Here is a 15,476-nt window from a genome sequence, read left to right as displayed (position 1 = left end):
ACATACAGTCATATCATACAAAGTTTATATGTGATCTTAAAAATGTCGTTTCATACCAAAGGGAAGAGTCTTCTTCTTAAAAAGGTGGTCTGAATTAACTTTTCATTCATTCGGATGATTCATGATTTACAAAGTTGATAAATGAAGACAGGGTCTTTGATAGACATCAAATTGTTACGCTTAGTAATCAACGACATATGCAAAAGATCTAGAGAATGTTTCGAACTGAAAAATACTCCCACGGTTCGGAAATTGAAAAATGCCAATAAAAGTTGCCGAATTGTCCCTTTGTGATTTTTATTCCTTCAAAACTCAAAACAACAAGCAGCAGTCTTAGGCCACCACGAAGTACGAGACGCGCGTGATGGTAACGTGCGTGCGTCGCGTCACTCGCGTGGCTCGAGCGCAAGCCCACACAACAAGTCAAGGTTACATTTCGATTACTCATTGGTAAAAAAAGGTGCAATATTGAATACGATATATCACTATTACAAACGAGACGACCAGCTAAAAGTAACCATCAGAAGTAATAGGAAACCTCTTGAAATACGCTTACCAAGGCTACCTAATATTTGGAAAACATTAAAATTTAGACCCATGACTATGGACTGGACTACAGATCATTGGACTTTAGATGTGACTTTTGAAGGACAGTTTTTCCTGATTCGTTTGTTATAATAATTACATATATATCGTTGGATGGTAATCGTCAGATTTAATTTCGGATTTTTGTATTATAATAATTGTAATAATTACATAAACAGCACGTACAAAAGATCAGATTTATATCCATAGCTGCTCCATACACTATCAGAAGACCGTAGCAAAGTTCTAGATAGATACGATCAAATTTTTTATAAGATATTTGCACCGGTTTTTGTCCTGAAACTACAACAAATTATACTAATTATAATAATGGGCCTAATTCTAGTATACCAAAATAAGACATTATGCTTTTTCAATAGAATATGATTTTAATATTTTCAATTCTTTAGGAGGAATCTTCTTTACAAGGAGTATTTAATAAACAGGTGAGATAAATCTTATCATATTAAGCTGATCATTATGCGCTAAGGAAGTTATGTTCATTTAACTAATGTCAACATATTGTTGTGTGGTCTCCAATTCAACATAGCTTGTTTTGAATGTAAACATAATGAAATTTCAGGGTACGGAAGAAGTTTTTTTGAGGAAGGAATGTGAGAAGTTCCTGGAACCCGAATTCAAGTCATTATGACAACAGAAATTGCTTTCGTTCAACCGACCACATGAGTTTAACTGAAGGTAGTGATTCTGTCATGCGATTCCGTCTGTAAAGAATCGGTTAACTTTATATGAACTTTATATGAACTGACATCTGAGAAGAATTTGAGCTGAGTCAACAATTGTGTGGGAAGGTAAAGACAGTGTGAAAAGTTCTGCAAGAGTCATCATTCAAATCCAGGCTAAATAGCTTCATTAACATACGACTCTATCATTAAATCATGTTAGTCTTTGCCAAAGCTTGCCTCGGGCTAAAAAAAAAATTCGCGAACGCATTATCCGTAAACTAATGAATTCAAAAAGATAAGAATGTTTCAAGGCAAGTTTAAGTTATTATATCAATCTGGAATGCATCCACTAGACGTCCTAAAACCTGAGACGAATTAAATTCTCTAATCGTTTGTGAAAAAAGCGCTATATTTCGTTTGGGAGGCAAAACAGTTCGGTCGAGGGGCGAGAATTTTCGATGACCTCTCACTACCACAGGAATTTTCAAATTAGTCCATCCAGCCTAAGCCAAAGATAGCGAAAGAAAAAAGCAATTAGTTGAATAAATACTACAATGACGTCTTTAAATAGTGATTTATCAAAGGAAAGCACAAGAATTTATTCATATATAGGCCTTGACGCAGTATCAGGGAAAATTTGTAGAAAACACGCAATATGGAACCGCCTAGGCCGACGAGTAGCGAAATAAACACAGACGAAAATTTAATCAAAACAAGTTTGTCTACAGGAAATGAAACTTTAGAAGGCAAAACATTATCTACGTCATCAGGCGAGGGCAAAAATGACCTGGTGATACCAGAAATTTACGTGCAACCCGTACAAAATTGGGGGCCAACAGTTGAGCTCAAAAACGCAAACGTTCTTGACCATCTTGGAGTAGACATGTGCGCAGCTATGAAAACAGCAGTTAAGCTTTCTACCAATAGCAACAAGTTGAGGAGGATAAGTGAAGATAAAACAGCACTTGCGCTGAAGGACAAGGATAAATTGAGTCCAGATGAGAGAATGACACGGAGGAGAAAACAAAGTTTATCTCTTGATCCGCAGATTCTACTGCAATGGGCAGCGACACACAATGACGTCGATACGTTAAAAACCGTACTGGAGAGTACAAATGTGGATATCAACGAGCCCGGCGTTGACGGTTTCTACGCTTTGCATCGTGCGGCAAGTACGGGAAGCTTTGAATGCCTCCAGTATCTTGTGACGAAAGGCGCGCAGCTGGAAGTACGAGACAAAGATGGATCTTCGCCGTTGGACGCTGCGGTTTACGAGGGCGAGTTTGACTGCGCGCGCTTTCTGATCGAGAAAGGCGCGAGTATAACCCACATCCGAGACGGCTTTACAGACAGCAATTTGGTGCGGAAGATTCGTGGACGAAAACGAGTCATGACCATAGTATAGATAGAGAGTATGGAAGCGAAAATAGAGAGGAATATTTCGGTTGGTTCGCAGCTCTCTTTAGCAAAGCGGGAGAATTTTGCCATGTTGAACTTGGATGGTGTAAATCTGTGCTGCAGTTCACCCGCGTGGAATTAATCTTGTGGACATTGACAGTGTTAATCGCTAAGCTAAACAGATTTGGTTTTATTAAGGATGTCAATGTGGTTGATACTGTCCGCGATTGCATCTGTGATAAGCTCTGAATTACGCCCATCTAGTCGATAAAACGCCGGCAAATAATTAAGATAAGGACACAAAAGACGAATGGAAACAATATTGGTCATCTCTTCTGCACAAGTGGTCAACTACTTGATTTCAAGTTGTACATGTTCTGTAATGTTAAATAAAATGGTTTGATACGTTTTCAAATCGAGTTTCATAGTCTGTCAATGTTTTGGCGTAAAACGATCTTGCAAAACTTGCAAATGGAAAACAACTAAGTTGTAACTGAACAAGCTAGCGGAGATTTGATTTTAGATACCATGAAGTAAAGGCGTGATTTCATGGCTGGCAAACGTCTCTAAAATAGACAAATCCCGTACTTTCAAACCATAAGTTAGGACTTTTTTTTTCATTTCATTCCGACGTTTCGTGATTTAAGATGCTTGTAGCACGGAATTTCAATTTCTATTTTTTACCTCAGACTTATCTTGTTGTCAGATAAAGCGAAGCCCTCGGGCTATCATGATTGATTGCAAGTGTCAACATATGAAGTGTTTGTAACTAGTTCACGGCTGCTTCAAAAGCGATTATTCAATTAACTAGCACGCAAGATGTCTCGATAACCATAATAACACAAATTCTATGCCAACTTCTGTCTTTGCGTTGTAGCACGTCTATATGCAGCTGTTTATAGAAAAGGTGTCGTACAAGAAAGCGTAAATTGAAAGTCTTTGCGGTATTACAGGTAATGGTGGCTTCCGGTTGCTTGATTGAAGCTTTAGATGTTTTAGCGTGAAGGAAACAGCGCCAACACATGTAATCAAGCCAACACGTGTATTTCTTCCTGCTTGCTGAAACACCGTGAACCTCAGTTAAGACGGGGGTACACATGAATTTAAGTGAAATTTTAGGAAGTTTAAAGAGGGATTAAAAGGATAAAAAGGGGTTTGGAACACCACCAGACAGTTGATTGCCCCCAAAAGGGCACCCCGGGTTGGTGGGCAACTGTTTGGTGTACGTCTACCAATTTCTAACTTGAAATCCTAATTTTAAAGCAACATCAAATCTTCAAAATTTCCTATTTCCATAAATTTTACTAATCCTTTGAGAAAAACTATTTATCCCCAAATGTACCCAAAAATCACCAAAAAAGTTACAAAACAGCCCAAAACGTAGCTATGTGAAATGAGCAGAGAGATTTTTCACTCCTTGAAACGTGAACGAGATATTTGCAGTCAAACCACAATACCCAGCAAAAATATGGCCTTCATGTTAGCCCCCGCCTTAAGCAACGCCAAATTATTACAATCCTTAATACCAATCGACATTCATGTGTACGCTTTTACGCTTTCATGGGACAATCTTTGTCGAAACCGCAGCCGTATAGTCCGCACTAAAGTGCAAGGAAACTACGGCAGTTTTAAATTCGTCTTACAACGACATTTTGAAATCGAAATTTATGAATTCTCTTAACGAAAGAACTGACACAGAACAACGGGTCTTCAGTTGTTATAGAAATAATGAAAGCTCTCTAAACATACGCTGAACATGTACAAAACAATTTTTCAGAAGCACAGCGTCAGCCCAAGAGGTGATAATTTTTTTTAGTCGTGACATCTGATGTGACACAGAGGGTGTATTGCCATTTAACAATTTTTTTCGTTTTTTTTTTTTTTAATTATTATTATTTTTTAATGAGGTTAAAAAAGGGTAGAACAAGAGATTTCAACCTCGGGGCATTTTTTCATAGTCCAATTATGGAAGAAAACTTCCCCTCTCAAGTTGCACAGTCGATTTATTGCTATTTAAGGCAATGTTAGGTATATTTTTGTTTTGCAATTAAGTTTTAAAAATAGGGTACAACAAGGGATTTTAAACTCGTGATCCTGTTTGTCGTATTTCTAACTTTTTTATGCTCTCTACCTTGTGACACAAAATTTTTCTGGGTTCTAATTTTTCTGATTTTTGCGATTTTTGCGGTTTTCTCCACGATTCGCTCAAAACGTTTCCAGCAAAAATATAGGTCTCGCAAAATTATACCTTCATAAAGTAACTCCACTGACAAAAATGTACACGAAAACCTCACATGTAGAATTTCGTTGATGTTAAAATCTTCCCCGCAAAATACAAAAAATTCGGCGATCCGCAAAATTAGACTTCCTGCCACACGGTAGTGGTTGCACTGTTATTAACAGAAATAGAAGTTGTAAGCAGAGATGACGAGAGAATAATTCAAGATAATGGTTAACAGTACAAGATTACAACCCGAAAAAAATCAATTAGTTGAAATTACGAGAAACACTGGCCGACAAAAACAAAAGAAATCAAAGTACTTAGCTTCGCGTGCCGTAGCTAGAGGAAACAGTTGATAATGGCCCACTTAATTTCAGTCTCAGGGAATTTCAAACGATTTCCAGATAATTTTCTTTAAAAAGATGTAATTGTTTGCACAAACTGAGCTCTATATTGGGTTCAGACAATACCGTTGACCAGTTTGTCGAAAAATGACTCTTACTGAAAAAAAAATAAATAAATAAATAAAGGAATGTATACTTCCTTTGTTTTTCTTGGCCGCTATATCTATAAATGCCATTTTCACGTAGCTAACAGACTTCAAGCTATCAACACACACTCGCTAATAGGATATCCTTTTTAATGTTCTCGAACGCGTGTGTCAACTTATCGGATTACCAAAGTGATGGAATATTTTCAGTGTAAAATATTATCACTAGCATTTTAAAGAGTACCAATTATTTTCAGAAATTCTTCTTATTTTAAGCGGACATTTTCTCAATATATAAATTTCCCTGCAAACTGGTGGTGTTAGTAAACTAATACTGCTAGACTGATTCTGATCGCATGCAATCTAACGTTTGTCCGTATGTTACTTAAGTCCTCAGTTACCATTCCACTTCCCTGTAGTGTCGGAGGGCAATCTGCCCTAGGGCGAGTGGATACTTGGCAAAAACTTTTGGGTGGGCAACTACGCTCGGGTCTATAGGAAACCCCTTAAATTTCTCAAACAAGTTCAAAGTTGGTACTAGATCTACCTGTTCCCCATAATACTACAATATCTGTTTATATTTTCCTACATTTCACAAAAATATTCTAGTCAGTACATAAATTAACGTCAAAAATCTGATCGTGACGCGCTAGAATACTTGAGCATTCAATTCGCACGCAATACGTCACGTACAACTCCTAGAATATTTAAGTCGATATTGGAAAAACAGGCCGGATTCTAACAGGATAATGCAGGTGCGTTTAGAGTCAGGCTTAACCATTAGAGGATAAAAGATAAGAGAGTTAATCCTCCATATCAGCCTTATTCCCAAGGTAATCCCTCTCAAATTATTTTAAGATGTCAAACCCGGCTTTTCCGCGGATGACATTACCACGCGCGATGCGTGGAAGTTTTTGTGGAGGATAAAAATGCGTGTAAAGTAGCTTGGGCTGTGCACGTGAGAAAAATTCAAGAGATTATTTAATAAACGAGCACGTAATATGTCTCGATAACCATGAGAACACAAACTCTATGCCAGCTTCTGTCTTTGCATTGTAGCTAACACGTTTATATACAGCTGTTTATAGAAATAAGGTCTTATACGAAAGCGTAAATTGAAAGCTTAGGCGGTATTACAGGTAACGGAGGCTTACGGTTGCTTGACTGAAGCTTTAGATGTTTTAGCGTGAAGGAAACAGCGCCAACACATGTAATCAAGCCAACACGTGTATTTCTTCCTGCTTGCTGAAACACCGTGAATCTCAATGAAGCAACGCCAAATTATTACAACCCTTAATACCAATCGACACTCTTGTGTACGCTCTCACGCTTTCATGGGGCAATCTTTGTCGAAACCGCAGCCGTATAGTCCGCACTAAAGTGCAAGGAAACTACGGCAGTTTTAAATTCGTCTTACAACGACATTTTGAAATCGAAATTTATGAATTCTCTTAACGAAAGAACTAACACAGAAAAACGGGTCTTCAGTTGTCATAGAAATAATGAAAGCTCTCTAAACATACGCTAAACATGTACAAAACAATTTCTCAGAAGCATAGCATCAGCCCAAGAGGTGATCAATTTTTTTAGTTAACATCTGATGTGACACCAAAGGTGTATTGCCATTTAAGAATTATTTTCGCTTTTTTTTTTTTAATTATTATTATTTTTTAATGAGGTTAAAAAAGGGTAGAACAAGAGATTTCAACCTCGGGGCATTTTTTTATTGTCCAATTATGGGACAAAATTTCCCCTCTCAAGTGACAAAGTCGAAGCATTGCTATTTAAGGCAATGTTATCGTATATTGTTGTGCAATTAAGTTTTAAACATAAAGTAGAACAAGGGATTTTAAACTTCTGACTTCAGTTTATACTCAGTGCCTTGTGACACGAAATTTTTGTGGGTTCCAATTTTTCTGATTTTTGCCATTTTTGCGGTTTTTTCCACGAAAACGTTTCCAGCCAAAATAAAGTTCTCGCAAAATTATACCCTCAAAAATTAACTCCACTAACAAAAATATACATAAAAACGTCACATGTAGAATTTTGTTGATGCCATTTTTAACACGTCTCTTGAAATAAAATCATGGAATTGACCACGGTATACTACAGTTGTAGCTGCTAAAATCTTACAGAAAAGGATGGTGTGAGGATACTATCAGCCACACTGGGACAAGACGTAATTATAAAAGAGCAGGAGTAATAGAGTGACTGACTACTGCGCAGTGTAATCAAAAAACGCCGTAGTGAAAACAGTTGATGCGCGTGCCGTAGAGGAAACAGTTGATAATGGGCCACTTAATTACAGTCTCAGTCAATTTCAAACGATTTTCAGATAATCTTCTTTAAAAATATTTAATTGTTTGCACAAATCGAGCTCCATATTGAGCTTGGTCAATGCCGTTGACAAGTTTGTCGAGAAATGACTCTTACTGAAAAAAAAATTAAAGCAATCTATACTTCGTTTATTTTTCTTGGCCGCTATGTCTGTAAATGTCATTTTCACGCAGCTAAAATTAAACCTATCGACACCACTCGCTAATAGGATATCATTTTTAATGTTCTCCGCGTCAGTGTCAACTTATCGGATTACCAAAGTGACAGAATATTTTCAGAGTAAAATATTATCACTAGCATTTTCAAGAGTACACAATTATTTTCAGCAATTCTTGTTATTTCAGTCGGACATCTACTCAATATATAAATTTCCCTGCAAACGTTAGACTGCTTCGCATGCAATCTAAGGTTTGTCCGCATGTTACGCAAGTCCTCAGTTAACATTCCACTTCCCTGTAGTCTCGGAGGGCAATCTACCCTAGGGCGAGTGGATACTTGGCAAATACTTTTGGGTGGGCAACTACGCTCGGATCTAGGAGATCCCTAAAATGTTTCAAACAAGTTCAAACTTGGTATCTACATGTCTCCATATTTTGGCACATTTTATTTCACCGCACCAGAGCAACAATATTCTAGCCAATATATATTTAACGTCAAAAATCTGATCGTGACGCGATGAGTATTTAATCCGCACGTAATACGTCATGTACATTTCCTAAAATATTTAACTCGGTATTGAAAAAAACAGGCCAGATTCTAATAAGATATTCCAAGTACGTTTAGAGCCAGGCTTAACCATTAGAGGATGAAAGATAAGAGAGTTAATCCTCCATATCAGCTTTATTCCCAAGATGATCCCTCTCAAATTATTTTAAGATGTAACACCCAGTTTTTCCGCGGATGACGTTACCACGCGCGATGCGTGGAGGTTTTTGTCGATGATAAAACTGCGTGTAACGCCGCTAGGGTTGTCCGCGTGAGTAAACTTTGCGTCACAGTAGACCCTCAAGGGATTTCCAAAACCGCGAAAGCGGTTTTTTTTTTTTGGACGTAACTGAACACCTCGGAATATATTTTGTTTAGGCGCAGTGATCCCGCGACCCGGGCGAGTTCGGGACCGAATGTTCGTCTTTTTGCGTAAAAGAAAACCGTAGATGAGATTTGCACTTTTCAAAGTAAATGTTTATTCTTTTTATATCTACTTACTAGCCTTTGCTGCATCTTACAATGGGACATCTGCTGATATTTCCAAGAGCAATATTTCAGTTATTTTCTAATTTTAAAGTCGACTGACACCTGTGCATCGCGCATTAGTAAAGCAAATCAGCTCGATGCCCGAAATGTAGTTTTAGAATTGGCCACCAACTCAAGGCTGACACCCTGCTTTCCAACAACATAAAAAGTGATTTAAGTATTTCTTCTCTCAGTTCTAATGCGATCCAGCTGATCAAGTTAAGAAAAAGATAAAGCTCATCTCAACCAGCGCGAAGTAGCCTAGAAATGCTCCTACCTCCACTGGAAGAATGCTGTTTCATTGCGGGTAATTCCAAAATTTTATCACACAACGCCTTCTCAATTACCGGTACCAATTTACGCTCCCGGGTGCATACAGGCAACGTCAGAGTAAAGTGTCTTGGCAAAGAACACAGCATGTTTGTTTTGCTTGCTAGTTAAATATCAAATGACAGCTTTAAAACACCAGCAATGATGATTTTCCATTGAGGTCACGGTTCATATGTTTCCAATAAAGAAAAGCTGCCACTTGAAATTAATTTCAAAACGAAGACAGCTAACGAACAGCGATGCAAATTTTGAGAAAAACAGCTGTTCTTTACCTATTTTCCTCGCTTTTCCAACACGTCAATTCGCTGGACAATGGGCTCGCAGTCACTCCACCAAGTAAGTAGAGCTAATATGGATAATCAGTTATTTTAGGAGTGTATGACTGCACAGTCGATGATTCGGTAGAAATTTTAGAGTATCTTATCTGTAAGCCTTAGCATTATACGACTCATTAACGTATAGTACCAGAATCGTTGTGACATCTACAGCAAATACTTTATTTTCCCGTGTGAAACTCACTGTTTATTGGCTTTCGTTCATATAACTTACATCAAGTCACTGGGTACTTAAAGATTGCTTTTCTAGTACCTGCCTGGCACCTGTCTAGGCAATTTAAACGTTGAAAGAAAAACAAATTAGGTGTCTGTAACAATTATCTTAATTGATCCACATCTTCGACAAATTTTCTACTTCAGTAATAAACTTCAAGGCTCTTAAATGTCTTTTTCATCAATGATTTCAGTCCTCGTATATTTTGTTTTTACTCTCTTACCTAAAATGAAGGATCGAAATTGGTTCGGCCTAAACCGTCAAATAAGGATAAATTCAACCGTCCTAGCACTCTCATATCTATCATTTTAACATGTTCTATATTAATATATGTTCATATTTATTCTACAGTCGCTATAAAAGCACTCACTCTACTGCCGTTAAGTATTAGACGTTCATTCCTCTATATTCAATTTCCATTCCGTCATTAACCTCATTTTACTGAGTGTCCTAAACAAACCACACTTTGATTGGCTCTTTTTGAGCATGCGCATGTACGTTATCCTGGACTGTGGACTCTCTCTCCTCCCGCCTGGGTTCAGTCTCTATATAAGGCGAGAGAGGGATGGTTCAGGGACTGTACTTAAGAACACAACAAATTTCGCTCGCCTGTCTTCGATTTCGTCACCCGTAATGTTTTCGATTCGCTACAATCACAAAACTGATTTTCTGAGGAAACCCGCTCGGATATGACCGGATGTGGCAGCCTTTTATATCAGGATGATGACCTCAGCTTGTTAAAAAACTGATTGCCAATTCGTTTGCTGCCATTAAAACAGACCTAAGTGATAACTAGTGTCGTTATTTATCCATAAAATTATACATGCTTGAAAGAACCAGAAACCGTCAGAAGCTACCTTAAAAAAATTCATGGGTTGTTAACGGTGACGATCCAATGGTCTCCCTTAATGATTTACCTCCTCTTGACTGTTTTGTCAATCAGTTTCTTTTCTTCTATTCTACTTTCTAGTGGGATGGATGTCGTGGGAGAGATTTCGTTGCGTCACAGACTGTGAAAATGATCCTCGAAACTGCATCAGGTAGAAGACAAAACAGAAATTTGCTACTGGGCAAGTTATTCGACTTTCTGTGCACGACACAGCATCTAACAGTCTTATTATTTTGACAGCGAGAGGCTGTACATGGAAATGGCTGATGCGATGGCGTACGGCGGATACAGAGATGCTGGATATAAGTACGTCTGTATCGATGTAAGTGTTCGTTGTGTGACGTCATAAAATTCAAAATGGCGTCGTGCTCACACTTTCTAATATCAAAATACTTTTTACATGTTTTCCACATGTTTTAAAGTAAGAGTTAAACTGCAAAACTTTGTCCATTATTTCAACATGCAGAAAATTGTTTGAGGCGTGAAGGTTTACTTAAACATATTTTTTACTGTGTTTAATCAGTATCTGGATGAAATATTTTACAAATTAGGATTGCTGGTCAGCAATGAGCAGAACAAAAGACGGTCGCCTCCAGGCGGATCCCAAACGATTTCCAAGTGGAATAAAAAGGCTGGCAGATTACGTACGTATCACAAAGCAATTTTTGCTGCACATTTAGTTACCTTACTCCAAATAACTTCTGCAATTAGACAGCTAGCCTATGAGCTGGCTCCAACCTCGTCCCATGAGCCGCCATGTTGAAATTGTCGAGGAGACGACGGTTGGACGAGGTTGAGTTTAGGGAGCGCATGCGCGAGCTTCCGCACCCAAATTGCTTCTCATCGCGATATCGCTTCGCTCGCGGACATCGCTCATCGCCGCTCGCGCGTGACTCAAAGGCGTGCCTGCTCGCAGGCCGATAGAGCACAGACGGCTGAACACAAAGAAATGTGTATCATTAATTTTTGCAGGTTCATTCCAGGGGGCTCAAACTTGGAATCTATGCAGGTAAATACATACCATTCTTGAAATATAATTAAGCCGGTCACTTCGTGATTAACTCTTTTAAAAGTCTTGTGCGAGTACGGGAGGCGACCGAGCGGTCCGGGTTCGAGCCCTGGCCGGGGACATCGTGTTGTGTTCTTGGACAAGACACTTTACTCTAACAGTGCCTCTCTCCACCCAGGTGTAAATGTGCCAGTGACTTTAGAGCCGCGGTGACCCTGCCATGAATTAGCATCCCATCCAGGGGGGAGTAGCAATATTCCCAGTCACTGATGGGCCACTAGAATCCAACCCAGCTTTTTTACTCGAGAAATGAGATGGGGCTGGTCTATTTAGTGATACTAAGAGAGGCTTTCACTAACGTTTCGCACGTTCATTTATGCATATTGCAGATTATGGAACCAAGACATGTGCAGGGTACCCAGGCAGTATCAAGCATATAAAGAAAGATGCACAGGTCTCTCAAAATTACCATAATTCTTATATTTTATGGGCTGCGTACATGACCTCGCAATTCACCTTGCCTGCTCTAATAATAATCTGCAAACATTTCATATTAAAAAATGTTGCCATCTACTTTAACGTTACCATTTTTAACGATAACTAAATTTAGCGATGCCGTGAAAAATTGCTGAGCTATTTGCTAAATTTAAAATATTAAACCTCGCTTAGAACCTTACGTTAAGTCGAGATAGCGCCAAACTCATTTAAAACACGAAGATTAAATTGCCAAATTTGACAGCCGATTAAACCTGCGGAAAATTAGATGGCTAAATTTAGTCAGTCCTTGCTTAATAACGATAGTAAGGTATTTGAACAATCATCCAAAAAATGGTAATCGTATAACTGAATTACCCATGTAATTCTCCGTCCCATATTACAGCCAGATTCTTCTATTTTCCAGACATTTGCAGATTGGGGAGTAGACTACCTAAAGTTGGACGGTTGCTATGCAAACCCACTAAAGATGGACAAAGGATATCCAAAATTTTCCCGAGCGCTGAACGAGACGGGTCACCCTATCATGTTCTCATGTAGCTGGCCGGCGTATCAAGTCTATATGAATATCACCGTGAGTATTAGGATATTTTATCAAGTCAGTCAAATAGATATACGTCCTGTCATTCTAACGTAAAGACTTCTGAACCATCGTGTGAATATTGCTTCTTTGCTTTGTTGCTTGTAAATAAGCCAATGTTTCTACTGTAAATGAGACCATTAGAGCAATAGGCCATCTTCGAGTTGCCTTTTGCCTCCGTGTCAAAACGGGTAGTCGTTGGAACCCGTTCATATAAAAATTTGTTTCGCCTACAGGATCATATATTTGCAAGCAGATCCAACTCATTTTCATGTGAAAGGTTTTGAACGAGAACTCGTTTGAGACAGAGACAGAAGCGTAAGGTAACTTGGTAATGGACTTATTTAAAGACAATGGTTTTGCAGCCTGTACCTTTCACCATTCCCCAGCCCGCTTAATCAAACCAGGCTGCATAGTTTATCATTCAAATTTCTAGCTTCTCCACTTTAGCCAGACTACAAGAAAATTGCACAACATTGCAACTTATGGCGAAATTACGGTGATATTCAGGTAGGGAGACATTTTTTACGTTTTTGACACTTGTGCCTGGCATCCACTATCAAAAGAGAATTTTCATCCTCTCTTGATACTGCGCTTCCATACTGTTAACTATGCTGGGATAGACTAACCTAAAATGGGTTTAAACGCAGAGTTGAAAGGAACCCTGAAAGATGGCGAATTTAATAGGTTGCTTCTCCTCAACTTTTGCTATTCAAATCCTTGAATGTTTCCAACATTAAAAATGCTGGAAAAAAATATACTAAGCCGTGAGTGGCAAGTCTATATATAACTAATAGCGCTATGCTTCTGGAAATCGTATAGCTTCCTTAGGGGATAACAATCATTGAAGGACCCTTTGCTAGCCCAAGAGACAGCGATACCACTCTTCAGTTTGGAAATTCTACTTCTCATTAAAGTCGTTTTACATTTTTTTTTTTTTCCATTGAAGGATTCATTCCAAAGTGTTGTGAACATTTTCAACTGGTATGGTGACATGCAGGATGACTTAATACCAGCAGCAGGCAAAGGACACTGGAATGATCCTGATATGGTCAGTGGACTCTCGAGAGAGAGTATGCTCTGCTCCTTTATCTTTCCGACAAAAGCAAAGTTTATTAAGTTAATAATAATAATAATAATAATCGATATTTAAACAGGGTGACCCCTTCAGTCGCAGGACTGCTATCAACGGGGGCCCTGTATAACGTAAAATAAAAGAGCGTGAATAAAATAATATATATCTATAAAAAACTAACTACTTTAAAAGATACGCTGAAATGTTTAAAAAATTAAAAAGCTTAAAAAGGTAATAGCGTTCTCATAAAAATTGGATATCGAATTGGAAATGTTCTAAAAAAACAACCTAAGAAAAGAAATCGGAGATAGCGGAGATAGTTGGGAAGATTGAACTAAAATTGGAAGATCCACAATGCATAGTTTATACAGATAACTTACTCAGTTCTTCAGTAGAACCCTCCCTGCTTTAGTAAATTAAATAGCCAGTTATAATTACACTGAGAATGAGACTAATAAGAAAACAAGAACTTAAAAAAAAGTAAATAACGTTAATTCTCAGCAGGCACTATGTATTATTAAAGAACCTTTTTAAGTTAACCTGGAAAATCTAGGTTCTTATAGATCAGAGGCGGTGGCGGAGCGTTTTGAAACATCGTTAAACTAAGCGTATACCTCTACTCGTATTTTCCAAAATGTCTTTTGCGTTGTTCGTTTGCACAAACAAACTTCTTTTCGACGTCTACAGTGTTCAGTGTGTCCGTAATAGACTTATGACAATGCAGAAGGAGGCAGTTGTTTAGACGATCCCGCTTTATGGTGTTTCCAATATAGGTTTTTAGTCTTCCTAAGGCAGAAAATGTGCCCTCGGAAGTCGCCGCTGCCACAAGTAATGCCAAGTACAATCTTAACAGTTTGTGGACCTCATCTAGTAGCGTTTTGCTGACAGGAATTTTGTTGAGAGCTTAGCAAATGGTTGTTATATTTGCAACCTGGCGTACTTCGGGCAAATCACGAAACGGAATACCTTACCCAATCAATTTTATGCTGCGCTAGTGACATTTTCGACACCGAGATATTGAGTGGGGGGGGGGGGGGGGGGAGGGACTGAACCCCAAAATTTTCGTTGAAGGGGAACTACAGCGCCCCCCGCCGCCTCCCCTGCTCCGCAGCCCATGTAGATGACTGGGTTTTGTTTTACAGTATATATTGATAATCGCTGACAAGAGAGAAAATTGTCTCAGACTCCATTGTACCACATTATTTCTGGCAGTGAAAACAAAGTGAAGGATAATCATGCATATTGTTCGAATTCTTTCAGCTGATCATTGGTAACTTTGGTTTGAGTTATGAGCAGTCCAAATTGCAGTTTGCTCTGTGGGCAATAATGGCATCTGTAAGTATTCGACATGACGCGTAGCAAAGAAGTGTGAAAAGAACTTTGCGATATCAAATGTTTCTGACAAGGAAAAGTAAGATTGTTGAAGGCCTCTAGTGGTTAGTGCAATAAAGCTTATTAAGTAATATTTTGCGCTCATCGTGCCTTTAAATGAAGACTTACAAAAGTTGCCAAACGCGGGAAGAGATATGAGCTGTGGCAAGCGTGGCAAGCCAGGGAAGCTCTGACAAGCCCATGAAAACACGTGCCACTGGTGGGAAA

General features: G+C 38.6%; 2 protein-coding genes across 2 annotated transcripts in view; both read left to right on the top strand.

Annotated features, from left to right (window-relative positions):
* The first annotated feature begins 1,403 nt into the window (after nt 1-1,403).
* LOC145482005 (uncharacterized) lies at nt 1,404-4,606 on the top strand. The gene has a single exon (XM_081460590.1). The coding sequence runs from the start codon at nt 1,927-1,929 to the stop codon at nt 2,674-2,676; it is 750 nt and encodes a 249-aa protein (XP_081316716.1). The 5' UTR covers nt 1,404-1,926; the 3' UTR covers nt 2,677-4,606.
* A 4,011-nt stretch (nt 4,607-8,617) lies between these two features.
* Nucleotides 8,618-15,476, top strand: part of LOC145502928 (uncharacterized) — a 20,754-nt gene continuing 13,895 nt past the window's right edge. The window contains exons 1-10 of the mRNA XM_081482370.1: nt 8,618-9,616; nt 10,800-10,869; nt 10,959-11,040; nt 11,270-11,362; nt 11,691-11,727; nt 12,117-12,181; nt 12,629-12,796; nt 13,253-13,312; nt 13,752-13,853; nt 15,138-15,212. Coding sequence (XP_081338496.1) covers nt 9,520-9,616; nt 10,800-10,869; nt 10,959-11,040; nt 11,270-11,362; nt 11,691-11,727; nt 12,117-12,181; nt 12,629-12,796; nt 13,253-13,312; nt 13,752-13,853; nt 15,138-15,212 — 849 coding nt within the window. The 5' untranslated portion in view covers nt 8,618-9,519. The remainder of the gene's footprint in view (nt 9,617-10,799; nt 10,870-10,958; nt 11,041-11,269; nt 11,363-11,690; nt 11,728-12,116; nt 12,182-12,628; nt 12,797-13,252; nt 13,313-13,751; nt 13,854-15,137; nt 15,213-15,476) is intronic.

Source organism: Orbicella franksi, chromosome 1, assembly GCF_964199315.1.
Source record: "Orbicella franksi chromosome 1, jaOrbFran1.1, whole genome shotgun sequence".
In the NCBI taxonomy this organism is placed as follows: Eukaryota; Metazoa; Cnidaria; class Anthozoa; order Scleractinia; family Merulinidae; genus Orbicella; species Orbicella franksi.
The sequence above is the reverse complement of the archived record's forward strand: the minus strand, read 5'-3'. Positions and strand labels throughout refer to the sequence as shown.

Excerpts from the sequence above, each read along its gene's own strand:
- LOC145482005 (XM_081460590.1), top strand. The coding sequence starts at position 1,927 with ATGGAACCGCCTAGGCCGACGAGTAGCGAAATAAACACAGACGAAAAT.